This window comes from Zea mays, chromosome 5 (assembly GCF_902167145.1).
Source record: "Zea mays cultivar B73 chromosome 5, Zm-B73-REFERENCE-NAM-5.0, whole genome shotgun sequence".
Lineage (NCBI taxonomy): Eukaryota > Viridiplantae > Streptophyta > Magnoliopsida > Poales > Poaceae > Zea > Zea mays.
The window spans coordinates 18,659,209-18,686,892 of record NC_050100.1 but is presented as its reverse complement, the minus strand read 5'-3'; the positions used below and the strand labels follow the sequence as shown (position 1 = coordinate 18,686,892).

General features: G+C 44.7%; 3 protein-coding genes across 4 annotated transcripts; 1 reads left to right on the top strand and 2 right to left on the bottom strand.

Moving 5' to 3' along the window:
* The first annotated feature begins 13,546 nt into the window (after positions 1-13,546).
* On the top strand, positions 13,547-14,947 carry LOC100274141 (uncharacterized). The gene is made up of 3 exons (NM_001316741.1): positions 13,547-13,854; positions 14,018-14,407; positions 14,535-14,947. Exons 1-3 carry the CDS (start codon positions 13,649-13,651, stop codon positions 14,611-14,613), a joined length of 675 nt encoding a protein of 224 aa, NP_001303670.1. The 5' UTR covers positions 13,547-13,648; the 3' UTR covers positions 14,614-14,947.
* Positions 14,948-16,111: 1,164 nt separating this feature from the next.
* Positions 16,112-20,816, bottom strand: LOC100282454 (uncharacterized). Of its 2 annotated transcripts, none has more exons than NM_001155364.2 (5): positions 20,387-20,816; positions 18,997-19,135; positions 18,821-18,899; positions 17,424-17,572; positions 16,112-16,664 (listed from the first exon to the last, which is right to left on the bottom strand). In NM_001155364.2, the coding sequence occupies exons 1-5, from the start codon at positions 20,722-20,724 to the stop codon at positions 16,467-16,469; spliced, it is 903 nt and encodes a 300-aa protein (NP_001148836.2). In that variant the 5' UTR covers positions 20,725-20,816; the 3' UTR covers positions 16,112-16,466. The 2 variants fall into 2 exon arrangements, with proteins under 2 accessions (NP_001148836.2, XP_008643668.1); XM_008645446.4 differs by having other exon boundaries at positions 16,121-16,716; positions 20,387-20,810.
* Positions 20,817-21,078: 262 nt separating this feature from the next.
* LOC541789 (uncharacterized) lies at positions 21,079-23,273 on the bottom strand. The gene is made up of 2 exons (NM_001111473.1): positions 22,862-23,273; positions 21,079-21,393 (listed from the first exon to the last, which is right to left on the bottom strand). Exons 1-2 carry the CDS (start codon positions 23,204-23,206, stop codon positions 21,229-21,231), a joined length of 510 nt encoding a protein of 169 aa, NP_001104943.1. The 5' UTR covers positions 23,207-23,273; the 3' UTR covers positions 21,079-21,228.
* Positions 23,274-27,684: the final 4,411 nt, after the last annotated feature.

The window sequence follows — 27,684 nt, the reverse complement described above, 5'->3', positions numbered from 1 at the left end:
CACTCCACAACAAAATGGTGTAGTGGAGAGGAAGAATCGAACTCTATTGGACATGGCAAGGACCATGCTTGATGAGTACAAGACTTCGGATCGGTTTTGGGCGGAGGCAGTCAACACCGCCTGCTACGCCATCAATCGGTTGTATCTTCACCGAATCCTCAAGAAGACATCATATGAACTCCTAACCGGTAAAAAGCCCAACATTTCATATTTTAGAGTTTTTGGTAGCAAATGCTTTATTCTTGTTAAAAGAGGTAGAAAATCTAAATTTGCTCCTAAAACTGTAGAAGGTTTTTTACTTGGTTATGACTCAAACACAAGGGCATATAGGGTCTTTAACAAGTCCACCGGACTTGTTGAAGTCTCATGTGACGTTGTGTTTGATGAAACTAACGGCTCTCAAGTAGAGCAAGTTGATCTTGATGAGATAGGTGAAGAAGAGGCTCCATGCATCGCACTAAGGAACATGTCCATTGGGGATGTGTGTCCTAAGGAATCCGAAGAGCCTCCAAATGCACAAGATCAACCTTCCTCCTCCACGCAAGCATCTCCACCAACTCAAAATGAGGATGAAGCTCAAGTTGATGAAGTAGAAGATCAAGCAAATGAGCCACCTCAAGATAATGGCAATGATCAAGGGGGAGATGCAAATGAGGAAGACAAGGAGGAAGAGGAACAAAGGCCGCCACACCCAAGAGTCCACCAAGCAATTCAACGAGATCACCCCGTCGACACCATCCTCGGCGACATTCATAAGGGGGTAACTACTCGATCTCGTGTTGCACATTTTTGTGAACATTACTCGTTTATTTCCTCTATTGAGCCACACAGGGTAGAGGAAGCACTTCAAGATTCGGATTGGGTGGTGGCGATGCAAGAGGAGCTCAACAACTTCACAAGGAATGAGGTATGGCATTTAGTTCCACGTCCTAACCAAAATGTTGTAGGAACCAAATGGGTCTTCCGCAACAAGCAAGACGAGCATGGTGTGGTGACAAGGAACAAAGCTCGACTTGTGGCCAAGGGATACTCCCAAGTCGAAGGTTTGGATTTCGGTGAAACCTATGCACCCGTAGCTAGGCTTGAGTCAATTCGCATATTATTAGCCTATGCTACTTACCATGGCTTTAAGCTTTATCAAATGGACGTGAAAAGTGCCTTCCTCAATGGACCGATCAAGGAAGAGGTCTATGTTGAGCAACCTCCCGGCTTTGAAGACAGTGAGTATCCTAACCATGTCTATAAGCTCTCTAAGGCGCTTTATGGGCTCAAGCAAGCCCCAAGAGCATGGTATGAATGCCTTAGAGATTTCCTTATTGCAAATGGCTTCAAAGTCGGAAAGGCCGATCCTACACTCTTTACTAAAACTCTTGAAAATGACTTGTTTGTATGCCAAATTTATGTTGATGATATTATATTTGGGTCTACTAACGAATCTACATGTGAAGAGTTTAGTAGGATCATGACACAAAAGTTCGAGATGTCTATGATGGGGGAGTTGAAGTATTTTCTAGGATTCCAAGTCAAACAACTCCAAGAGGGCACCTTCATCAGCCAAACGAAGTACACTCAAGACATTCTAACCAAGTTTGGGATGAAGGATGCCAAGCCCATCAAGACACCCATGGGAACCAATGGGCATCTCGACCTCGACACGGGAGGTAAGTCCGTGGATCAAAAGGTATACCGGTCGATGATAGGTTCATTACTTTATCTTTGTGCATCTCGACCGGATATTATGCTTTCCGTATGCATGTGTGCAAGATTCCAAGCCGACCCTAAGGAAGCTCACCTTACGGCCGTAAAACGAATCTTGAGATATTTGGCTTATACTCCTAAGTTTGGGCTTTGGTATCCTAGGGGATCCACATTTGATTTGATTGGTTATTCGGATGCCGATTGGGCGGGGTGCAAAATCAATAGGAAGAGCACATCGGGGACTTGCCAGTTCTTGGGAAGATCCTTAGTGTCTTGGGCTTCAAAGAAGCAAAATTCGGTCGCTCTTTCCACCGCCGAAGCCGAGTACATTGCCGCAGGCCATTGTTGCGCGCAATTGCTTTGGATGAGGCAAACCCTGCGGGACTATGGTTACAAATTAACCAAAGTCCCTTTGCTATGTGATAATGAAAGTGCAATCAAAATGGCTGACAATCCCGTCGAGCATAGCCGCACTAAGCACATAGCCATTCGGTATCACTTTTTGAGGGATCACCAACAAAAGGGAGATATCGAGATTTCTTACATTAATACTAAAGATCAATTAGCCGATATCTTTACCAAGCCTCTTGATGAACAATCCTTTAACAAACTTAGGCATGAGCTCAATATTCTTGATTCTAGGAACTTCTTTTGCTAGATTGCACACATTGCTCTTTTATATACCTTTGATCACGTCTCTTTTATATGCTATGACTAATGTGTTTTCAAGTCTATTTCAAATCAAGTCATCGGTGTATAGAAAGGGAATTGGAGTCTTCGGCGAAGACAAAGGCTTCCACTCCGTAACTCATACTTCGTCATCACTCCAAGCCACTCTCCATTCTTTGGGGAGAAATGAGCATCAAACAAAAGGACCGGACTTCATCCTTGGGGGAGAAATGAGCCCAAGGCAAAAGGACCAGACTTCGTCTTTGGTATATTCTTACTTCATTTGTTTATGACCAAAGGGGAAGAAACCACTTCAAGGGCTCTAATGATTCCGTTTTTGGCGATTCATGCCAAAAAGGGGGAGAAGTGAGCCCAAAGCAAAAGGACCGCACCACCACCAATTTCAAAAACTTAGTGTTGAATATTATCAATTGGTTTTCCTATTGTGTTCAAAAAGGGGGAGAAAGTAGTATTTCAAAAAAGATATATCAAAACCCTCTTGAACACTAAGAGGAGGATCCTATTTAGGGGGAGTTTTGTTTAAGTCAAAGGAAAAGCATTTGAAACAGGGGGAGAAAATTTCAAATATGCTTTGCAAAATCTCATTCATTTATCTTTGACTATTTGAAAAAGATCTTTGAAAAGGATTTACAAAATAGTTTGCAAAAACAAAACATGTGGTGCAAGCGTGGTCCAAAATGTTATATAAGAAAGAAACTCTTCATGCATATCTTATAAGTATTTATATTGGCTCAACTTCAAGCAACCTTTGCACTTACATTATGCAAACTAGTTCAATTATGCACTTTTATATTTGCTTTGGTTGTGTTGGCATCAATCACCAAAAAGGGGGAGATTGAAAGGGAATTAGGCTTACACCTAGTCCCTAAATAATTTTGGTGGTTGAATTGCCCAACACAAATTGTTGGACTAACTAGTTTGCTCTAGATTATATGTTCTACAGGTGCCAAAGGTTCATTTATAACTATACGAAATCGACTGTCCGGAATACCGTAGATTATTCCGGACAGGAGAAGCTTTTTGGAAAAACAGGCCAAGCGCGGACCGTCCGGCCCCTTGCGGCGGACCATCCGCAACACAAGAATAACTCTCGGACAGAACCAATGCAAAAACACAAGTTTCCACTACGGACTGTCCGAAGGAAAAGCAAAGACCGTCCGAGCCCTCGCGCGGACCGTCCGGCCTCAGGCGCGGACCGTCCGGTCGGTAAGAAACCAAAAAACCCGAAGGTAACGGGTTCGGAGAAATGAATTATAGGGGGCCTCGCGGACCGTCCGGGGTGCACGACCGGACCGTCCGCGACTGGCTCAGTCTGACATCTGACGACGCATTAAATGCAATATAGCCGTTGATATAGCCGTTACTGCTGACCGTTGCATTTTCAGCCGTTGATCTACAGGGGCGGACCGTCCGCACCAGGAGGGCGGACCGTCCGCGCTCAGCAGAAAGGCCCAACGGCTAGGAAGTGGTTGGTGGCTATAAATACAACCCCAACCACCTCCATTCACTTCATCCAAGCATTCCAACCTTCAACATTCAATACAAGAGCTAGCAATCCTTTCCAAGACACATTCAAAGCCTCCATCTCTCCAAGTTTCACTATTGAGATAAGAGATCATTAGTGATTAGTGGCTTGAGAGAGAAAGTGATCCGTGTGTCATTTGTCGCTCTTGTTGCTTGGTTTTTTTAATCGTGCTTTCGTGATTCTTTCATTGCGATCAAACTCACTTGTAATTGAGGCAAGAGACACCAATTTTGTGGTGATCCTTGTAGGAACTTTGTGTTCCAAGTGATTGAGAAAAGAAAGCTCACTCGATCCGTGGATCGTTTGAGAGAGGGAAGGGTTGAAAGAGACCCGGCCTTTGTGGCCTCCTCAACGGGGAGTAGGTTTGCGAGAACCGAACCTCGGTAAAACAAATCCGCGTGTCACACTTCTTATTTGCTTGCGATTTGTTTTACACCCTCTCTCGCAGACTCGATCATATTTCTAACGCTAACCCGGCTTGTAGTTGTGATTAACTTTGTAAATTTCAGTTTCGCCCTATTCACCCCCCCCCTCTAGGCGACTATCAGGTGTCCTCTTGGAGTTGCTTCACTTGAAATCCCAAGAAGTACTTCAACTCCCCCATCATCGACATCTCAAATTTCTTTGTCACGATCCTACTAAATTCCTCACATGTAGATTCGTTAGTAGACCCAAATATAATGTCATCAACATAAATTTGGCATACAAACAAATCATTGTCAAGAGTTTTAGTGAATAGAGTAGGATCGACCTTTCCGACTTTGAAGCCATTAGTGATAAGGAAATCTCTTAGGCATTCATACCATGCTCTTGGGGCTTTCTTGAGCCCATAAAGCGCCTTAGAGAGTTTGTATACGTGATTAGGGTACTCACTATCTTCAAAGCCGGGAGGTTGCTCAACATAGACCTCATCCTTGATTGGTCCATTGAGGAAGGCACTTTTCACGTCCATTTGGTAAAGCTTAAAGCCATGGTAAGTAGCATAGGCAAGTAATATGTGAATTGACTCAAGCCTAGCTACGGGTGCATAGGTTTCACCGAAATCCAAACCTTCGACTTGTGAATATCCCTTGGCCACAAGTCAGGCTTTGTTCCTTGTCACCACACCATGCTCGTCTTGCTTGTTGCGGAAGACCCACTTGGTTCCTACAACATTTTGATTAGGACGTGGAACTAAATGCCATACCTCGTTCCTAGTGAAGTTGTCGAGCTCCTCTTGCATCGCCACCACCCAATCTGAATCTTGAAGTGCTTCCTCTACCCTGTGTGGCTCAATAGAGGAAACAAAAGAGTAATGCTCACAAAAATGTGCAACACGAGATCTAGTGGTTACCCCCTTATGAATGTCGTCGAGGATGGTGTCGACAGGGTGATCTCGTTGGATTGCTTGGTGGACTCTTGGGTGTGGCGGTCTTGGTTCTTCATCCTCCTTGTCTTGATCATTTGCATCTCCCCCTTGATCATTGACGTCATCTTGAGGTGGCTCATCTCTTTGATCTTCTCCTTCATCAACTTGAGCCTCATCCTTATTTTGAGTTGGTGGAGATGCTTGCGTGGAGGAGGATGGTTGATCTTGTGCATTTGGAGGCTCTTCGGATTCCTTAGGACACACATCCCCAATGGACATGTTCCTTAACGCGACGCACGGAGCCTCTTCATCACCTAGCTCATCAAGATCAACTTGCTCTACTTGAGAGCCGTTAGTTTCATCAAACACAACGTCACAAGAAACTTCAACTAGTTCTGAGGACTTGTTAAAGACTCTATATGCCCTTGTGTTTGAATCATATCCTAGTAAAAAGCCTTCTACAGTCTTAGGAGCAAATTTAGATTTTCTACCTCTTTTAACAAGTATAAAGCATTTGCTACCAAAGACTCTAAAATATGAAATATTGGGCCTTTTACCGGTTAGGAGTTCATATGATGTCTTCTTGAGGATTTGGTGTAGATACAACCGGTTGATGGCGTAGCAAGCGGTGTTGACCGCCTCGGCCCAAAACTGATCCGAAGTCTTGTACTCATCAAGCATGGTCCTTGCCATGTCCAATAGAGTTCGATTCTTCCTCTCCACTACACCATTTTGTTGTGGGGTGTAGGGAGAAGAGAACTCATGCTTGATGCCCTCCTCCTCAAGAAAGCCTTCGATTTGAGAGTTCTTGAACTCCGTCCCGTTGTCGCTTCTTATTTTCTTGATTCTTAAGACGAACTCATTTTGAGCCCGTCTCAAGAATCCCTTTAAGGTCTCTTGGGTATGAGATTTTTCCTGCAAAAAGAACACCCAAGTGAAGCAAGAATAATCATCCACAATAACTAGACAGTACTTACTCCCGCCGATGCTTATGTAAGCTATCGGGCCGAATAGGTCCATGTGTAGGAGCTCGAGTGGCCTGTCAGTCGTCATGATGTTCTTGTGTGGATGATGAACACCAACTTGCTTCCCTGCTTGGCATGCGCTACAAATCCTGTCTTTCTCAAAATGAACATTTGTTAATCCTAAAATGTGTTCTCCCTTTAGAAGCTTATGAAGATTCTTCATCCCAACATGGGCTAGTCGGCGGTGCCAGAGCCAACCCATGTTAGTCTTAGCAATTAAGCATGTGTCGAGTTCAGCTCTATCAAAATCTACCAAGTATAGCTGACCCTCTAACACTCTCTTAAATGCTACTGAATCATCACTTCTTCTAAAGACAGTGACACCTACATCAGTAAATAGACAGTTGTAGCCCATTTGACATAATTGGGAAACATAAAGCAAGTTATAATCTAAAGAATCTACAAGAAAAATATTGGAAATGGAATGGTCAGGTGAAATAGCAATTTTACCCAAACCTTTGACCAAACCTTGATTTCCATCCCCGAATGTGATAGCTCGTTGGGGATCTTGATTTTTCTCATAGGAGGAGAACATCTTCTTCTCCCCTGTCATGTGGTTTGTGCACCCGCTATCGATGATCCAACTTGAGCCCCCGGATGCATAAACCTACAAAACAAGTTTAGTTCTTGGTTTTAGGTACCCAAACTGTTTTGGGTCCTTTGGCATTAGATACAAGAACTTTGGGTACCCAAACACAAGTCTTTGATCCCTTGTGTTTGCCCCCAACAAACTTGGCAACTACCTTGCCGGATTTGTTAGTTAAAACATATGAAGCATCAAAAGTCTTAAATGAAATATTATGGTCATTTGATGCACTAGGAGTTTTCTTCTTAGGCAACTTAGCACGAGTTGGTTGCCTAGAGCTAGATGTCTCACCCTTATACATAAAAGCATGGTTAGGGCCAGAGTGAGACTTCCTAGAGTGAATTCTCCTAATATTGTCCTCGGGATAACCGACAGGGTACAAAATGTAACCCTCGTTATCCTGAGGCATGGGAGCCTTGCCCTTAACAAAATTAGATAATTTCTTAGGAGGGGCACTGAGTTTGACATTGCCTCCCTGTTGGAAGCCAATGTCATCCTTAATGCCAGGGCGTCTCCCATTATAGAGCATGCTTCTAGCAAATTTGAATTTTTCATTTTCTAAGTCATGCTCATTAATCTTGGCATTAAGTTGAGCTATGTGATCATTTTGTTTCTTAATTAAAGCTAGATGGTCATGGATAGCATCAACATTAATGTCTCTACATCTAGTGCAAATAGTGACATGTTCAACGGTAGGTGTAGAGGGTTTGCAAGTTTTTAGTTCAACAATCTTAGCATGCAAAATATCATTTTCGCTTCTAAGATTGGAAATTGAAATATTGCAAACATCTAATTCTTTAGCCTTAGCAAGCAATTTTTCATTTTCAATCCTAAGGCTAGCAAGAGAAATGTTCAATTCTTCAATCTTAGCAAGCAAATCAACATTATCATCTCTAAGATTGGAAATTGAAGCATCACAAACATTTGAATCAACCTTAGCAATTAAACTAGCATTCTCATTTCTAAGGTTCACAATAGTATCATAGCAAGTGCTTAGCTCACTAGTTAGTTTTTCACATTTTTCTACTTCTAGAGCGTAAGCATTTTTAACCTTAACATGCTTCTTATTTTCCTTAATTAGGAAGTCCTCTTGAGAGTCCAAGAGGTCATCCTTCTCATGAATAGCACTAATTAATTCATTTAGTTTCTCCTTTTGTTGCATGTTGAGGTTGGCAAAAAGGGTGCGCAAATTATCCTCCTCATCACTAACATTTTCCTCATCACTAGAGGTTTCATATTTAGTGGAGGATTTTGATTTTACCTTCTTCCTTTTGTCGTCCTTTGCCATGAGGCACTTGTGGCCGACGTTGGGGAAGAGGAGCCCCTTGGTGACGGCGATGTTGGCGGCGTCTTCATCGGAGGAGGAGTCGGAGGAGCTCTCCTCGGAGTCCCACTCGCGGCACACATGGGCATCGCCGCCCCTCTTCTTGTGGTATCTCTTCTTTTCTCTCCCCTTGCCCTTCTTGTCGTCGCCCCTGTCACTATCACTAGATAATGAACATTTAGCAATGAAATGACTGAGCTTACCACATTTGTAGCAAACTTTCTTGGAGCGGGATTTGTAGTCCTTCCCCCTCCTTTGCTTGAGGATTTGGCGGAAGCTCTTGATGATGAGCGTCATCTCCTCATTGTCGAGCTTTGAGGCGTCGATTGGTTGTCTACTTGATGTAGACTCCTCCTTCTTTTCCTCCGTTGCCTTGAATGCGACCGGTTGTGCTTCGGGCGTGGAGGGGCCATCTAGCTCGTTAATTTTCTTTGAGCCTTTGATCATCAATTCAAAGCTCACAAAATTTCCTATCACTTCCTCGGGGGTCATTAGTGTATATCTAGGATTACCACGAATTAATTGAACTTGAGTAGGGTTAAGGAAAACAAGTGATCTAAGAATAACCTTAACCACTTCGTGGTCATCCCATTTTTTGCTCCCGAGGTTGCGCACTTGATTCACCAAGGTTTTGAGCCAGTTGTACATGTCTTGTGGCTCCTCCCCTTGGCGAAGTAGGAAGCGACCGAGCTCCCCCTCGATCGTCTCCCTCTTGGTGATCTTGGTCACCTCGTCTCCTTCGTGCGCGGTCTTTAGCACGTCCCAAATCTCCTTTGCGCTCTTCAACCCTTGCACCTTATTATACTCCTCTCGGCTTAGAGAGGCGAGGAGTATAGTGGTGGCTTGGGAGTTGAAGTGCACAATTTGGGCAACTTCGTCCTCATCATAGTTTTCATCCCCTATGGATGGTACCTGTACACCAAACTCAACAACATCCCATATACTTTTGTGGAGTGAGGTTAGGTGATATCGCATCATATCACTCCACCTAGCATAATCTTCACCATCAAACTTTGGTGGTTTTCCCAATGGGACGGAAAGTAATGGCGTATGTTTAGGAATGCGAGGGTAGCGTAGGGGGGTCTTACTAAACTTCTTGCGCTCATGGCGCTTAGAAGTTATGGACGGCGTGTCGGAGCCGGAGGTGGATGACGACGAGGAGTCGGTCTCGTAGTAGACCACCTTCCTCATCTTCTTCTTCTTGTCACCGCTCCGACGCGACTTGTGTGAAGAGGATTCCTTCTCCTTCCCCTTCCCTTTGTTGTAGGACTCTCCCGATGGAGCCTTCCCATGGCTTGTAGCGGGCTTCTCGCCGGTCATCATCTCCTTCTTGGCGTGATCTCCCGACATCACTTCGAGCGGTTAAGCTCTAATGAAGCACCGGACTCTGATACCAATTGAAAGTCGCCTAGAGGGGGGGGGGTGAATAGGGCGAATCTGAAATTTACAAACTTAATCACAACTACAAGCCGGGTTAGCGTTAGAAATATGAACGAGTCCGAGAGAGGGCGTAAAAACAAATCACAAGCAAATAAGAAGTGAAACACAAGGATTTGTTTTACCGAGGTTTGGTTCTCGCAAACCTACTCCCCGTTGAGGTGGTCACAAAGATCGGGTCTCTTTCAACCCTTTCCCTCTCTCAAACGGTCCCTCGGACCGAGTGAGCTTCTCTTCTCAATCAAACGGGAACAAACTTCCCCGCAAGGACCACCACACAATTGGTGTCTCTTGCCTCGGTTACAATTGAGTTGATCGCAAGAAAGAATGAGAAAAAGAAGTAATCCAAGCGCAAGAGCTCAAATGAACACAACAAATCTCTCTCACTAATCACTAAAGCTTTGTGTGGAATTGAGAGAGGATTTGATCACTTTGGTGTGTCTTGTATTGAATGCTAGAGCTCTTGTAAGTAGTTGGAAGGTGGAAAACTTGGATGCCATTGAATGTGGGGTGGTTGGGGTATTTATAGCCCCAACCACCAAAAATGGTCGTTGGAAGGCTGCAGTCGCATGGCGCACCGGATCAGGATGCGTGCGGATAGAGACGAGATGGGATCGGTGGGAGGGGGTTTTCACAAAAAATACAGGAGCCAAAGCTGACCGAGCCACATTTTTTGGCTTCACCTATCTAGTACAAAACAGGGAATTGCTTTCCACCTAAAGCCATCTGATAAAAGCGCGTTTGGTATGGCTTGCGGGGAAAAGCGTGAAGCCAAAGGAGAAGCCGCTGGATATAAGCCCTGCCAAAGGGGGCCTTAATTGGTGGTCAAAGAAACATAATCTGTGGTCAATGGAGCTTTACAAGTATTGACAACAACAACAACAACAAAACAAGGAGAACGCCCTACTTTAGTAGTGCGTGGGGGCCGGGGACCGTTTACTTTGATCGAGAAGTGTTTCTGAAAACCGTGTGCAGAAACACATTGAACAGAGAGACCTTAGGAAGTCGAATGCAATGACTGCTGGCTATATGATTCACTGTGGTTGCACAGTACGTACGTCTTCATACTCGATCGACACACCGTACCGGCAGCCGGCAGGTACTATACATTTGTTAGTTAATACGCTAAGCTAGCTTGGTGTGGGTGGGAGGTCACTGCATGCGACACATGGCATCTTTGCAAACAGAAAACTAACAGCTGAACGCTCTCTGATCTAGCTGCTAGTCGTGTGGGAACCCAGATGCAGTGCACTAGTATCCAAATCCAATACATGGAGCCAAACAGGTCCAACTGCACAGCATCGAAGAATGCCAGCACTTGAGTCGGTGCAGCTGTCAGAATCGTCATATGCATGCACGTATTATTATGAATATATGTGCAGCAGGGAGCAGACCACCTGGAATCCGAGGAAATTTCTTTTCGGTTGGCCGGGCATCAGCAGCAGGAAGAGGTTGCAGCGTTAGCCTGCGTGCCACAGCGACGACGAGTCGACGACGACGTCCCACCAGCTGCTAGCCTTGTGCCTGGAACTGGAAGAAGAGGTTGCGGGAACAGAAGGCATCTGCCAGCAGTCAGTCAATGCATGGTACCGGCAAATAAGCTGCTGGTTTGACCCGTCAATCTGTATGGAGGAGTTGTGGACTAATCATGCGTGGACGGTAGCAATGCGACAGGGAATCAAAGCTTGATTCTCGCGTTAGTATTTAGAATGTATTTTAGATTGTTTGTTTGATTTTAATCCGTACCGGCTTCTACTATTTCTATATTTCTATAGTATTTTTGTTTATATAAATTACAGTTGCAGCAATTCAAACGGCTGTCTTTAATCTAAAGCGAACAAGATGTAAGGCGGATAGACAGAGGTTCGTCATTTCAAGGCATGCAGCAGCTAGATCAGTTATTAACAACAATAAACTGACCGTACTAGCTAATAGCTTCAATAGATCGCGTTTGGATCCTTTGATGCTGACAAAATAAAGGATGCACACACGACCCTTGCGAGCTGCAAAAACAATTCTTTTTTTCGCATCATGCATGCATATGCATGCATCGAGCACCGCGCATGTGCAGTGGAGCATCATCTAAACTTCGAGCCACTTTGAAAACACAACGAAGTATATAGTTACGAGGTGTAGACCTCCGTGTTTATCTTGTACTGTAATCATAATACTGTTAAACTCCGATTAATTTTTTTGGACCGTACGTTGCAGTCTATAGTCTCGCCCCCATTCGTTTCCTTTTGTTTTGCCGCTGTCCTGGGCAACGCAGCTATATATAGCTAGCTACTCCCTCCGATCCGTTGTAAAAAGCATACGTACTAGATTGCACGTCCGTTAAAATGATCGGAGCAAAGCATACATGATATTTATTAAAAAAAATTAGATTAGGCCTTAAATAACGCACATTTAGAAAATAAACCATGCTTTTAGAAAATAAATGGTTGGATATTAATAGAAAACGAGGAGGATAGTGCCCTAATATATGGGGTACTATATGTAGGACCTAAAAGACCGAGCCTTATAATCATTTGATGAATTTTTATAAAATAGGCACTATTGGAAGGGTGGTTTATGATTCTAAACCCTATATTTAAAATAGGGTCACATTTAGAGCTTCTCTTGAAGATGCTCTAAAGTACTAAATGTAGGACCCCATATGTTGGAGTCATATCCTCGTTTTGTACAATATTCTTAACATTTTATTTCCTAAATAACATGATCTATTTACAATAACATGATATAGGACTCAACTGTTGGAACTGCAGATGATTATTACCCTAAACACTTCAAATCAGCTATTATTTTTAAATTTTAGATATATTTTACATAACTACTGAAGCTGCTCTAATTATAGGTTGTAGCAGTACAAGAAAAGCTTTTGTTTCCGAAAGCACTGACCTCTTTCTTGCCTCTGCTTTAGTACTGCTCATGAAGCACAGTGTGGTTTCCAAAAGGCACATATATATAGTTTGATGCACATACATACACCGTGTTGAATCATGAGCCAAATCTTTAAGCCAGGGGACCATGCACTTTATTTAGGGAGAAGCTAGCACGGCGAGACAATGCTTTGCGTGTGAAGTTCTTTTTTTTTTTTTTGGTAACGAGCAACTCCCACTTGGCTTTGTTGGGCCTTTACCGGACCAAAAAGATGCAACGGCAGCAGCGAGAGAGATTTGCCGGACAATAGCATCTCGTCTAATGGTTAAAAAAAAAAAGAGGCCGGGGGAAGTGGAGTCGTAGACGACGAGAGCGGTGCCGAAAGGGAACGACGACGACAGCTCATAGTAATGCTTCTCCGATCTCTCTAATCATCAACACAGGATTCTGCTTCTGTCTTGCGAACCTCAGATGATATAGATTAACAAAACATATCCAACTAATACATATGATAAAGTCGGATCGCCAAATAAATCGTACAAATTAACCCAACCCGTGACGAGCGACAACCCGTTAACACGCCATGTTCTCCGCTGGATTGGAAAAAAAAAAAACCAACCAGCCTGCCCGGGAGCCCGAAAACCGCGTATGCAGCCACCCATTTTGGTCCAACTAATGAAATTATGAAAGCCACCACCCGGCGTGTAGTTTTTTCTACATATAAAAATCTGTACCCTAGAGATCGGTATGATATGTGTATCCCTGGCCACATGGGCTGCCTCCGGATCCGATGGCCGTGACCCCGTCGACCGAGGAACCCATGTCGCCGGCCGACCCGGCAGGCCGCTCGTGGGTGCTGCCCGCGGTCACCCTCGCAGCACAGCCAGCCTAGCCCACGCCCCGGCCGCGACGTCGCTGCGTGCATGTGTATGTGTCTCTACAGGCAGCCCGGCTGACGACCCACTCCTTCGTCCTTCCTCTTCCTCCTATAAAACATGCGCCCCGCCCCCGAGAGGCCAAACACACACAACACCAGCTCATCACATCCATCTCATTCTACTACTGCCTCAGAGACCAAGCTGCTGCAACCGGAGAAGGAGATCTATTCTACAAAGTGAAGTACTTAGCTTGGGACATGGAAACCGTCGTGGGAGACCTCATGGCGACCGAGCTGAGGCTTGGCCTGCCGGGCACCGTGGACGACTGCAGCCAGCACCAGCAGCAGACCCAGCTGAAGGTGGCCGCGCCGCCGTCCAACCCTACTAGGGGCAAGAAGCGCCCCGCCGCCGAGGAGGAGGAGGCAAACAAGCGCGACGCGGAGGCAGCACCCCCGGCGGCCAAGTGAGTAGCTAATAGATCTGAGCACCGAAACGTTCAGAGTGAACCGAACGTGTGTCTCTCGTACGTACGTTACGTGTACGTACGTAGCATATCTATCTCTTCTGTGCGCATATGCTGCCGGTGGTGCTCACGCGCGCCAGCTACTTGTCACCAACTCTTGCAGGGCGCCCGTGGTCGGATGGCCACCGGTGAGGTCGTACCGGAAGAGCTGCTTCCAGCAGGCAAAGCAGCAGGCCGTCAGCAGCAGCAGCAAGGCGGCCGACAAAGAGGATGCTGCGGCGCCGGCGCCCAGCTGCACGGCGTCCGCAGCCGCCTCAAACGCCACCGCCAGCGCCGGGGCCGGCTCATTCGTCAAGGTGAGCATGGACGGCGCCCCGTACCTGCGGAAGCTCGACCTGAGGATGTACAAGGGGTACCGGGAGCTCCGGGAGGCCCTGGAGGCCATGTTCGTCTCCTCCGGCAGCGCCAACAACAACAACAACCTGTCGGAGTTCGCCGTCACCTACCAGGACAAGGACGGCGACCTCATGCTCGTCGGAGACGTGCCGTTCGAGTACGTACAGCGTTTTCCATCTCTCTTCTTCCGTTCTTGTTCATTTTCTTTATACGTTACGTACCAGCAGCAAGATTAATCGCGCTGACGACACGATGGTGTGTTCTTTAATTTGATTGATCTGCAGGATGTTCGCTAGCACCTGCAGGAAGCTGAGGATCATGAAGAGATCTGAAGCCACAGGCCTGGGATCGGCGAGACAATGAAGAAGGTCTGACGACGACCGAGGGCCCGACAACGTTCATGTCGATCTCTTCTTTTTTTTTCTTTTTGCCCCATTATTTTATTTTGTTCTTCTTGTCCGAGAGACCCCAAGCCAAAAGGATGAGCTTGGTGGGTGGCGCATCAATCTACAAAGCGCATGCATATACGCGGATGTGTGTGCGGCTTTGGTTCTGTAAGACGACGACTAGTAGCTAGGTCTTTTTTAGCAGCAGCACAGAAGCTAAGGAGATGCATGCTGATGACGAGCGGTTGTTTCGGCTTAGCTCTCCGTATGCTGTGTTTGTACAAACCAAACAATACAGTTATCTTCACCGTCGTTGATCCCTTACTAATTGCTTGTGGAGATCGAGGCGATGGTCCTCTTGAGCTTTCAGCTTGTTCAGCGTTTCGATGCCTTCGTTTTCGTATTCCGTATGTGTGAGTTCATGGCGTTATATATATGACATGTGATCCCTTACTAACAGTTGGGATTAACCCCAAGCAAGAAGAAGTCATGTTACGAGGCAAAGCAATAAAGGGCAGCAACATGTTCTAAACGATCCAGTTTTGGCTTGAAACTACGGCAAGTCTGTGATGCATATATCGCGCTGTGACATGCATGCCCACATATGCATGTGCGATCTCAAGATCCAGAAAACAATAAAACTGACCCAGCTCAGTCAAACGAGAAGAAAAGAAGGTTATCATCGAGATCGATCGGCAAAAGGAAATTAACACGCCGCGGACACATATTAATAACGCCGACGACGACCTGCCTGCGTTTCGTTGCTGGCAACACATGCGTCGGTTGAGGCACCGGCGGGCATGTGGCCGCACATGAGAGAGCTGCACTGCATCGCCGAAGCCTCCATTAGTTGGCATCAGAAGATTAAACTGGTTAATCTATAGCCGATTGGTTGCCAGGTCCATCCCTGTGTCCCTTAAATGAATCATATAAATTTGAGATCACTAGCAGTATATATTGTTCTATTCGCCTACCTTCTGGTTGGATGCCGTATGCTGGTTGGTGGCGTGCATGACGCCTGCTCTGCTCTGCTCCTCGACGCGTAGAAAATGCTTCGGCACAGATTCATTCAGACCACGTCGTCCGACCGACAACAAGCAAGAGGGGCCATCGACCGTGTCCATGATGATAGTGGTATGAGAAAGAAATCAGTGAAGGTGCGTGATTTGGGTGTAACAATATGACATGGGCCTGCTGCGTTTTGGGTCTGAGACCAATAATAATAATCCGTAGAGAGAGCTGCAGGTCGGCGCACGACTTCCATCCGGCAGGCAGGTTAGGTTCTACTCAGTCGCCTGGGCTCCTTGCAAGGTGGAGATTAGCTCGGCCTAGAAGGCATCATCAACCTTCCCCCTTCAAAGCCCTAGTCCTGGTATTCCAGGCCTACCATAGATTAATCTTAACCACAATTACTAGTATCATTTACATTCAGAAAACCCAGATTTAACAAGTCCAACATTGGTAAGTGCTCCATCTAGTCTAAATAATAACTAAGTTGTGTAGGGCCACGGCACGTTCTTCAATATATTACCATTCGGCGTAACATCATAGTTAAAAACCATGTCACAAACCACATAGCACTACTAATGGAGTCACTAAAAGCAAGGGTTTCCCCCGCACTTTGTTTATGTTTGTTCTAGGCTCATCATAGCTACCTTATGTCACAAACCATACTACGGACGACGCTCATAACACGCAACCCTCCAGAGCCGCTCAACAAAACTGAGACAGCAAGCATGAGCTAGCTACTAAGACAGGTCGACAGCATGATCTCGCTCGCCATAACAGCCAGCCAATCGGCACGAGCGAAGCTTCCCTCCTCCATAACGACTATCGGTTGCCGTCCAATGTCATGAACTCGTCAGCATACATATAGGAGACTGGTTTCCTCTCATTGTCTTGCAGCGAACTCATTCTCGAGTCCAAAACCGCCAGCTGAGATATAACCCAGTTGGGGTTGTTCCTCCCGTCAACCCATAGTGCTTCGCCAGTCTGCTTATGCTTGAAGTCTGGATACCTTGGGTTCTTCTGTTGATGGTACGATTTGAGGACACAAGCCAAGCAAACGTTCAGCAGACCTCTTCCAAACAGATCGAGAGACAAATTACTTAAGTAAATAAACAAACACTATACTCATGTTGATTAAACAAACACTATACAAATGTTTTTAAAAAACATGTAAATATCAAGTCTATCTCCATAAAAAGCAATAGAAGTGTTATGTGCCGATAACAGGTCTTGAACTCTTGTCGCCAGATTGAATTTAATTTGATATCGGTGCTAGATTTCTTTATAGATTCAGGACGGTGGACAAGTGATTGTTTTTAATTATGCATGGCATATAGCAATTGGATTAAACCAACTAAATTCAATTGCACGACTCGAGCAGTAATACAACCAATTAAAAGGAAACAAGGGTAGGTTCCCAAGGTCAGAAGATAACTCAGACAAAAAAAATGCAGAACCCTTCTAGTACACTAGTCTCAAATTTGAAGTAAGTGCAGAACTTATGCATTAAATCACTAGAAAAACAATAATACCTTTCATAACTCATTTGGCTGTTTATTATTTCCGTCTCAATATTCACCCACTCTACTGACCATATATCCCTCTCAGTAAATATTTGAACTTCTTTTATTTAGTTCTAGAGTTCTCATGTGTTCTCTGTTTTTTTATGTTTGCTAATTAGAATACGCTCAAAAGGAAGGTTTAAGCTATCCACATGCGAGGTAAACTGTTACCATGTAAATGACAAGTGGTTATAACTTTGAACAATCCCAGTCTAACCTTATTTGTCCTGTTATCCCACCAGTCAAGAGGATTGGCAAAGAACACTTGCCACAGCTCTTCGGTTGATCGAGATGAGCTCATATTATCCCTATTCTTATCCTCAGTTGAATTAGAGATAGAGTTAAAATAATCAGCACGCCTTCCACCTTTGATTCAACAAAAAAGGGAGTTAATTTTTACCTTTTATGAATATTCATTAGATTAATAAACAGCTACCTAGAACCAAGTTATGTGCATCACTGGCTAATAAAACATTTCATGAACTGAAGAAAGTCAGCTAAAACATGCAACTGCTTCTGCAAGAGTACTCGAGAATGATGCAGGTAAGAGTCTGTTTCTGCGCCAGAAAATCATATTTTTGGAACTTTGACAAACGTTTTAGAAAAGCATGCTTCTTAATGGGATCTATCATGAGCAATGTTTGTGAACTTTCACATACATATAAATGAGGGGGCATAGTGGCTAGGCTAACAACATATCAAATTATATATTATGGGGAAAACAGTAATCCTGATATTAAAAAGAAACTTTGGTGTCACTTGGATATACAAATTAAAATACAATAACCAACAGCCATGCAAAAGGTTGTTCGTATGTTAAGCTTGATGTATTTTAACACAAAACGGAATATATAAAGTCAAGTTAAGTTCATTACCTTGAAACTTAGTTTCTGTTGGGAGTGTTAGACTGTGTGTGTGAGTGGGCCGGCACCACTAGGGTTAGGGTTGTGAGTCTATATATTGTACCCCATCTTCTATCAATACATCAACCACTTTCATTATTCTACAGGGAGTACCACCGAACTTTGGCAAGTCAATGGAAGAATTAGCTCTCCCATTGATTCCTAGCCAAAACTTTTGCAGAGTTGTGGATACAGGAAACACTTGCCCAGAAGCTTGCAAACCAACTTACCTTGATTCTCATTCTCACCGCATTTGTTTTCTCTACTGCTCTCTCTTGTACTATTTGCAGTTGCAGCTAGGGCCATTACATACTACTAACACAATTTTTTGCATGTACAGGCAGTGGATGCAACTATGCAAGTGATATGTGCCAGTCTAAGAACTTGCATAAGCTATATTTAACTAGTTTAAGTTCAAAGTAATTAACCAAGCATGCAATTAGGAGTCTACTGCTAGTTAATAGATAATTAAAAGCACATATCAAATACAAATCAAACATAAGCAGTCAAGAGGTTAGCAGATCTAAAAAGGCTAGGAATGTTCCAAAATAATTGAAAGCAGTCCAGACAACTCTACTAATTTTTTAAAAAAGTGGAACAAGTCATCACAAGTCACAGACAACTATATCTCACAAAAATATAGGCAAACAAGAATGGAGAAGGCAGTAACTTTATGATAAAAAAGGCTTCACAGCCTAACAGAGATCCACACCTAGGGCATCCTGGCTTGCCTCTGGTTCATATAATCGAACTGGCTGGGACTCGATGAAATTCAACTGTTGAACTGCAAGCTGAGAAAGAGTACCCATTAATTCCATTATTATCACAGAAAAGAGAAAAGAGGGATAATGAAAATGGGTGTGTAATGCAAACAAGTGAAGATGATACCTTGTAGTAAACATGCCGCTTCTCAGGCCCCTCATCAACAGTATCTGACACAAGCCGTCCAGAAACAAATATCCGGTCACCCTTCTTAACATGCTCAGAGGCCACAATAGCAAGATCGTCCCAGAATTGTAGAGTTACCCTATAGTACAGTGACCCCATTAAACATTTAAACAACAAATACTACTAGGACTGTATTTTTCAGTTACAAAAAATACTCAGCATTTATGGCTCTGAGAGGATGTAAAAGGCAGTATTATGTACCTGCATAGCTAGAATATTTATATCAACAACTCATGCAGTCACACTTGGACTTGCTTGGCTCTTAAGAGTTAACTTTTTTGGGGGTGGGGGTGCAAATAAGGCAGTGTTAATTATTGATGGAGAGCATTAGGATTCAGAATTCAGTAGCCTAGTAGTTAAGACTTCCGAGTAGCACCTCCAAGGCCCGGGTATTATTCCACTCAGGGGCGGATTTTTTCCGGCTTGATAAAGAATCCCTTCGTTGTGTCTCATCCGCTCTCGGGTTACGTTGTCCTGTGTGCCACCCTCTGGTTGGGTCATTGCAGAGTGGACGGTTGACGTCGACAAGATGGGTGGGGGGGAGGGTTCGGGGATTTTCTCGGCCAGGACCAATGTTTCAGTCTCTTCTCCGGGAGGGCGGTCATTCCCCCTCCTGCCGAGTTTTGTTTCAGAAATCGAAACTCGTTTGTCTATCATCATAGTACAACAATGGTTTCAAAGGTGATTAGGTGTCCAGGCGAGAGCACAGTGGCAGACATTGTTCACCAAGGCAAGCTGGGTAAGCCTGGACGCCTAGCGACACCTTTGAAACAGAGATAGGTTACTGAAAAAAATTGCAGGTAGCAACAGACTAAGGGAATGTGCTGATCAATATTCATTGCTCCAAAATAAAGTCCCTATTTAACTAAGGGTGTAACTCAATCGTAGTAAAGCCTTTTTACACAACTTCATTGGTATTTTCTTACCGCACTGTATAAGCAACAAAAACAATTTGGCACAGCTACACTGTCTGGTCTCAACGATCATCTTTCTTGTTGCTACAGTCCACCAATTGCACAAAATTCTCTAGCCAACATATTACCGAATGCCTTTGCCGACCTCTCAAAATCCACGCATGCCCCCACACTCACAAAGCTACCAGCCCTACCACGACTCCACGAGTGACCGACAAGCGACAGAAAGTCGAACCCACTGCCGGCCTCGGTAATAGGAACAGAAATAGGCGGCGCTAGAAATGGATGGCACACTTTGCCTAACTTTTCTGCCTAAGGTTAGTTATTCAATTTGAACGACTAACCTTAGGCAAAGTGTGGCAGGTTTAGCCACGAACCAAACAGCCATAGTATTGCGTAAGACCAATCAGGAATACCATGTAGTCTCGGTGGCTGACTTCCATACGGCGAGGCGACCCCTCGCAACGGCGGAGCCGCTGGGCAGCTGCCGCAGCTCTACGTCGGTGCCTACAGTCCCAATGAGCCGCACCGAGTTGCAGAGCTCCTTGCTCCAGGGTATGTCCGCTGGACGCGCCGTCGTTGTCGACGTGGGCTGCGCCGCCGCCTCACTGTACTGAGCGGAGCACCGGAGGCGGCGCCATCGTGGCACTGGTAGCGGAAGGTGGAGGAGGGAAGAGGAGAGGCGGCAGCGGCTGTGGTCCCCGGGGCTAGGGTTTAGGGTTTTGAGTGGAGAGGCAACGGCGAGGATAGCCATGGCGATATCGGGGCGTGGCCGTGCGTGTGCTCCAGCAGCTCCCCTACTAATGGGTCACGAGCTGCTGTTGTGGCTGTCAGCCGGTCTCAAACAGCTCCCTAATTTATTCTCTGCTTCTTTTTTATTTTAAAATTCTCTTTATAAATAATAGTATCTACGTTCTTAAATATTTGTCGCTCATTAAATTTTTTTACACTAAAATATGACAAATAAAAAAATAAAGAAAATATTTTCTCTTTATTTTACACGATCTAGAAACCCCATGTAGCATAGACGTGCTCTTCTAACCGCTTCAGCTCACACCTTTAAGCTCAATAAACAAGTGCTACAAATAATGAGAATTGCAATAATGAATAATGCCCAAGACAACCGATTCATAATCAATCACGGAAGGTTGTTATTCCCGGTACAGACTACAAACATATCGCTACAATGGCCTGAAACCGCGACGTGGTTAAAAAGGACATGAACTTGATGCTAACTCCAGAAGACCAGAATACAATTTTACACCAACAACCCCCTTCTCCGCGACGTGCTCTCCTTGCTACTTGATGCCTCAAGCCCCTTCTCCGCGCCACCTACCCCCGTTGCCGTGGGGGTTGCAGGTGGGGGCTGATCGCCACCTTCCCCAGGCTCTTTCTTCAGTTCACTTTCGAACTCCTTAGCCGCCTGAGAGAGAAGTTAGATGGATCAATGAACAGTTTTACTAAATGGAAAAAGGATACAATACTGCTCAGAAAACTTGATCAGTAGCTTGTCTTCAGAAAACAGAGCTCAAAGTGTGCAACCCAGCCAGCTTTCAGTTAGTATAATGGTGAATGCTAAGGTGGATCAGCCCCATCAAATTCTTGGACAAGTGATGCCAAAAGGAAGTGATGAAATTATCAAACTCTAGTCTCTGGACACTTAACCTCCGCACGCCCTGCCTCCTTAAACAAGTTGAACTCAAATGAAAACACTTTTCAACTTTTACGAGCCTTTTGTGCTACTTAAACTAATTTCTTCTCTGCAGCTTTATCTCCTACCAAGTAGATTGGGTAAACCATAAGCCCCAGCATGGCGCAAGTCGGCAATGACCAAAACATAGATCATAAACCACAAATGACCTCAATTTTTAGACCGAAGACACATTTGTTCCTGATTTCAAAGGCAAGGAAAAATTAGCATGGTGGGCTACCAGTTTATAGATGTAGAGTCAACTCAATCTCAATAGGTAGCACTCTACCACCTGAGGTGAGGCCGTGTTCGGTTATTTCAATTCTATGTGGATTAGAGTGTATTGGAATGGATTGATATGTATTTTGACTTGTTATGTATTTAAATCGGCTCAATACCATCCAATCCACATGGTTTAACGGTGAAACGAATAAGCCATAAAGGTTGCAGAACGTGTAATGTGTACAGATAACGACTCTTATATTTGCAACAAAATAACTGCACAAATCATAATCTGCAACATTTTTGAGAGATTATAAAACTTGAAATAGACAAGAACAAGCAACACCCTTCCAGCTCCATCTAGAAAACATTTTGTCTTCTCTAGATATATAATTAAAATAATGTACGTAGAAAAACCAAAACATATTATTTCGAACAGAGGGAGTATGTTTTGGAACTAAGGGTCCATTGCAGTTCATAAAGAATAAGGTGCAGAAATTCCCATCACACTGTTATAAAAAAGAGCATAACTCTTATATAAGTAAAAATGAGAAAGCAATGCGACTGTATTTCTTACCATTGGCATTATCCCACTAAGCATTCAGCAGCACAACTAAGCCAAAATGCAAATTTGCAATGAATGCGCTATGTTAGGTCACCGTATTTAAGCCACAGGGTACCTAAACTAAACATTATTATCTACTAGACACTAGAGTGCCAAAATCCTCAGCGTTGCAGGCCAAATTTTTTTTCCAAACCTGAAATTGCTACCAAAGCAACGCATTGTAGATTGGTAAAGACACGGTTTGCACTACGAAGACCACCTAAGCTTTAGCATCTCGAGCAGAAATAGAATGGGGTCACTAGTTTCCGCAGCTGCCAACTACCAGCCAAACTATTGTCAGCACGCCACACGCATGATCGGCGAGCTGCTATCGACCACGCCATTCGAATTCATGCCCCGACACTCATGACTCACCTCCTGGAAGCTCTTGACGGTCTTGCCGAGGCTGCGGCCGATCTCGGGGAGCTGCTTGGGCCCGAACACGAGCGCGGCGACGCCGGCGATGACGGCGAGCTCCGGCACCCCGAGCCCGAAGAGGCACTTGCACCCGAGAGCGTCGCCTCTCCCAGAGCCCGCCCTCCTCGGCCGCGCGGCTACCGACGCAACCACCGCCGCGAGCCCGCCTCCGACGAAAGAGGACGCCCTGTAGGACATCCCGGCCGCCGCAACGTGCGCGCGGCTCGTCGCACTCGCCGGCGCAGCGAGGGAGGAGGAACATGGGTAGGCCGCCGCGACGGGAGCCACCACGGCTATCCGCATGACTGCTGCTGCTGCTGCCCGGAGCGGGAGGGGGAGGTCGGGTGTCACGCTCACGCGGATATTTGTGTCAGAAGATGGGAATGGGATAGCGTTCTATGGTGACGGACGAACGAGTTGTTCTGACTTCTGACAGGCTTCCCCGCTCCCGTCGTGTCTGTGCAGTAGATGGGGTCCAACAGTTTACGTAAAATAATGTTTTTTTATTTACAGAGTAAAGTTTAAAAATAAGTAATGAGGATGCATAAACTGAGTGGATAAGAAAAGAACTTACTCCTCGCAACTAGACTTAAAAAACTCTTCTCAATAAAAAAGAATTTTTCTTGCTTTCAATTTTGTTTATCCAAAAGAAAAACTCTTTTCTCTTGCAATAAATGACCATCAAGAGGTTTTTATTTCGCTGCCTGTTGGATGCATAAGTGGGCCGCCGGGTGTGTTTGAGCCTGCCCATATTAAATTGCATAAGTTGGGCCTCCTTATGCGAAGATGCTAGCCCTATCTGTTTTTCTTCGTATATATTTCGTATTTTTCAAATTTCCTTTGCGTTGTGTGTGCTTAGAGATGGCAATAGGTACCCGAAAGCAGAAATCTAATCGGATGCTCGGATATTATCCATACTGTTTACACCCCTAGAGCCACGGACTCATGCCTCTGCCTGCTTCTGTCTGCCTGCTTCTGTCTTTAGTCCAGCGTGTCTGCGGGTGGACGGACAAGGCGACAAGCAAAAGCCAGAACCCTAGCTTGTGCGGCGGCCGGGCGGCGGACTAGCAGAAACCCATACGCTGGTGGCGGTGGGTGACGGGCTGACGGCCAACAGACGGCACCACATCCACCTCAACACATCGTCTTCTTGCCCTTCGCAGCCGCTACATCGTCAAGCTGTGTCCCCGCAGGAGCTTCGCCGGCCCAGCAACCTTCCTCGTCACCCATCAGGCCATCACGTCGGTTCATATATTAGTTGTGTGAACCAAGAATTTGATCTCCAGGTTATTTTTTCTAGTCAGATCATTTCTTTTGTTGTTTGGTATAGGATGGCTTCTGGAAGCGGTAGTGTCTGTGCAAGTACGGGCGCATCACCTGCCTCTCATGGAACACCGGTTGGTACTAGTCAATCACAATCAGCACTGAAGCCACCACTACCTGTTGTGATGAAGGAAACAACTACAGATCCCACAAAAGTTGTTGGTGGTGGAGGCTCAGCACTTGTTATTCATGTTGATAAAAATGTCGATGAACCATTAGAGCCTGCTGCAAAGAAAATAAGAGAGAAAAAGGCTACATCTGAGGTTTGGGAGCACTTCACCAAGTCCATAGTGAAAAAAAGGGAGATAATGGCAACGTTGAGAAGGAAGTATGGGCAAAATGCAAGAAGTGCTCGTTCAAAACTCGTGGTGAGTCCTCAAGGGGCAGAACTGTCTTTTGGAATCATATGAAAGCAAAGCACCAATTGACTAGAGGGCAACAAGAATTGCATCTTCAGAGTGGTGCAGGTAATAGCACAGTTATTCAAAATTTCAAGTTTGATCCAGAGGAAAGCCTAACTAAATTCTATAAGGCAATCATTATGCATGACTACCCCTTTAAGATGGTTGAACATGAGTTCTTTGTTGATTTCATCAAGTCGTTGCGTCCACACTTTGCATTCAAATGTCGTACAGCAACAAGGAATGATATAATGAAAATATACTTGGATGAAAAGAAAATGTTGTTTGACCATCTTAAGTCGCTTTCTTGTCGATTTTCTGCAACTATGGACATGTGGACATCCAACCAAAATAAAGGTTACATGTGCATTACCATCCATTGGATTGCTGATAGTTGGGAGATGCAAAAACGTATAATTTGTCTCCCTCATGTTAAAGGACATCACACAAGAGAAATATTGGCTCATGAATTTGTCAAGGGTGTGATGGATTGGAACCTAGAAAATAGGTTATTTTCTCTTACCCTAGATAATGCTGCAGCCAATAATAAATGTGTTAGAGTGGTTGTGAAGGAGCTGAATAATCTTGCTAAGCTTCGAAAGTCTCCTCCCTTGATATGTGGTGGTGTGTTCTTTCATGTGAGGTGTTTGTGTCACATATTAAATTTGGTGGCTCAAAATGGTTTGTCGGTTATTTCAAAATCAGTTAAGAACATTAGAGCTATTATTGTTATTGTGAAGAACTCTACAGTGCAATGGGAGGAATTTCAGAAGTGTGCAGAATTTTTTGATTTAGATAATAAGTCTGGACTTCCACTGGATGTTGCTACAAGATGGAATTCGACATATGATATGCTGAGCCATGCTATATATTATAGGAGTGCTTTTGATAGGCTAGTATACTTGCACAAGGATAAATATGGTTATTGTGCTCCTACAAGTGATGAATGGGACATGGCTGATTCATTTTGCAAATGTTTGAAGGAATTCAATGATGCTACTATGTTGTTTTCTGGTTGTCAGTATCCAACGGCAAACTTATTTTGGTGGAAGTTTTGTGAGATAAAGTTAGCACTTAGAGAATGGTGTGGAAGTTCTAATATTGATAGTCGCCTAGAGGGGGGTGAATAGGGCGAAACTGAAATTTACAAATATAAACACAACTACAAGCCGGGTTAGCATTAGAAATATAATTGAGTCCCCGAGAGAGGGTCGAAAACAAATCGCAAGCAAATAAGAAGTGTGACACTCGGATTTGTTTTACCGAGGTTCGGTTCTCGCAAACCTACTCCCCGTTGAGGAGGCCACAAAGGCCGGGTCTCTTTCAACCCTTCCCTCTCTCAAACGGTCTCTCGGACCGAGTGAGCTTTCTCTTCTTAATCACTTGGAACACAAAGTTCCTACAAGGATCACCACAAGATTGGTGTCTCTTGCCTCAATTACAAGTGAGTTTGATCGCAATGAAAGAATCAAGAAAGCACGATTGAAAAGGCCAAGCGACAAGAGCGACAAATAACACACGGATCACTTTCTCTCTCAAGTCACTAATCACTAATGATCTCTTTTCTCAATTGTGAAACTTGGAGAGATGGAGGCTTTGAATGTGTCTTGGAATGGATTGCTAGCTCTTGTATTGAATGTTGAAGGTTGGAATGCTTGGGTGTCTTGAATGGAGGTGGTTGGGGTTGTATTTATAGCCACCAACCACTTCCTAGCCGTTGCTCCATTCTGCTGAGCGCGGACGGTCCGCCCGCCTGGTCCGGACTGTCCGCCCCTGTAGATCAACGGCTGAAAACGCAACGGTCAGCAGTAACGGCTATATCAACGGCTATATTGCATTTAATGCGACGTCAGATGTCAGATAAAGCCAGTCGCGGACGGTCCGCCCGCCTGGCCCGGACGGTCCGCGAGGCCGCTATAATTCATTTCTCTGAACCCGTCACCTTCGGGTTTTTCGGTTTCTTGCCTACCGGACGGTCCGCGCTAGAGGCCGGACGGTCCGCGCGAGGGTTCGGACGGTCCTTGCTTTTCCTCCGGACGGTCCGTAGTGGACACTTGTATTTTTGCATTGGTTCTGTCCGAAGGGTATCCTGGTGTCGCGGACGGTCCGCCGTAGAGGACCGGACGGTCCGCCCTTGGCCTGTTTTTCCAAAAAGCTTCTCCTGTCCGGAATAATCTACGGTATTCCGGACAGTCGATTTAGTATAGTTATAGATGAACCTTTGGCACCTGTAGATCATATAATCTAGAGCAAACTAGTTAGTCCAATTGTTTGTGTTGAGCGATTCAACCACCAAAATTAATTAGGGACAATGTGTAAGCCTAATTCCCTTTCAATCTCCCCCTTTTTGGTGATTGATGCCAACACAAACCAAAGCAAATATAGAAGTGCATAATTGAACTAGTTTGCATAATGTAAGTGCAAAGGTTGCTTGGAATTGAGTTGTTTCTTCTCTTGTTAACATTTTGGACCTCGCTTACACCACATGTTTTGTTTTTGCAAACTATTTTGTAAATCCTTTTCAAAGTTCTTTTGCAAATAGTCAAAGGTAATTGAATAAGATTTTGCAAAGCATTTTCAAGATTTGAAATTTCCTCCCCCTGTTTCAAATGCTTTTCCTTTGACTAAACAAAACTCCCCCTAAATGAGATCCTCCTCTTAGTGTTCAAGAGGGTTTTGATATATCATTTTGAAATACTACTTTCTCCCCCTTTTGAACACAATAGGAAAACCAATTGATAATATTCTTGGAAACACGAAGTTTTTGAAATTGGTGGTGGTGCGGTCCTTTTGCTTTGGGCCAATTGATAATATTCTTAGAAACACGAAGTTTTTGAAATTGGTGGTGGTGCGGTCCTTTTGCTTTGGGCTCTTACTTTCTCCCCCTTTGGCATGAATCGCCAAAAACGGAATCATTAGAGCCCTTGGAGTGCTATCTTCCCCTTTGGTCATAAATAAATGAGTTAAGATTATACCAAAGACGAAGTCCTTTTGCTCTCTCCCCCAAAGAGGGAGAGTGGCCCGGAGCGACGGCGAAGGATGAGTTACGGAGTGGAA

Coding starts and splice junctions, on each gene's coding strand:
- LOC100274141 (NM_001316741.1), top strand. CDS start 13,649: ATGGAAACCGTCGTGGGAGACCTCATGGCGACCGAGCTGAGGCTTGGC. Junction 13,855..14,017: donor GCAGCACCCCCGGCGGCCAA/GTGAGTAGCTAA, acceptor CAACTCTTGCAG/GGCGCCCGTGGTCGGATGGC. Junction 14,408..14,534: donor GTCGGAGACGTGCCGTTCGA/GTACGTACAGCG, acceptor ATTGATCTGCAG/GATGTTCGCTAGCACCTGCA.
- LOC100282454 (NM_001155364.2), bottom strand. CDS start 20,724: ATGGCTATCCTCGCCGTTGCCTCTCCACTCAAAACCCTAAACCCTAGC. Junction 19,136..20,386: donor TCAGCCACCGAGACTACATG/GTATTCCTGATT, acceptor ACTGTACTATAG/GGTAACTCTACAATTCTGGG. Junction 18,900..18,996: donor AGCGGCATGTTTACTACAAG/GTATCATCTTCA, acceptor ACTCTTTCTCAG/CTTGCAGTTCAACAGTTGAA.
- LOC541789 (NM_001111473.1), bottom strand. CDS start 23,206: ATGCGGATAGCCGTGGTGGCTCCCGTCGCGGCGGCCTACCCATGTTCC. Junction 21,394..22,861: donor CCGTCAAGAGCTTCCAGGAG/GTGAGTCATGAG, acceptor CTTCTCTCTCAG/GCGGCTAAGGAGTTCGAAAG.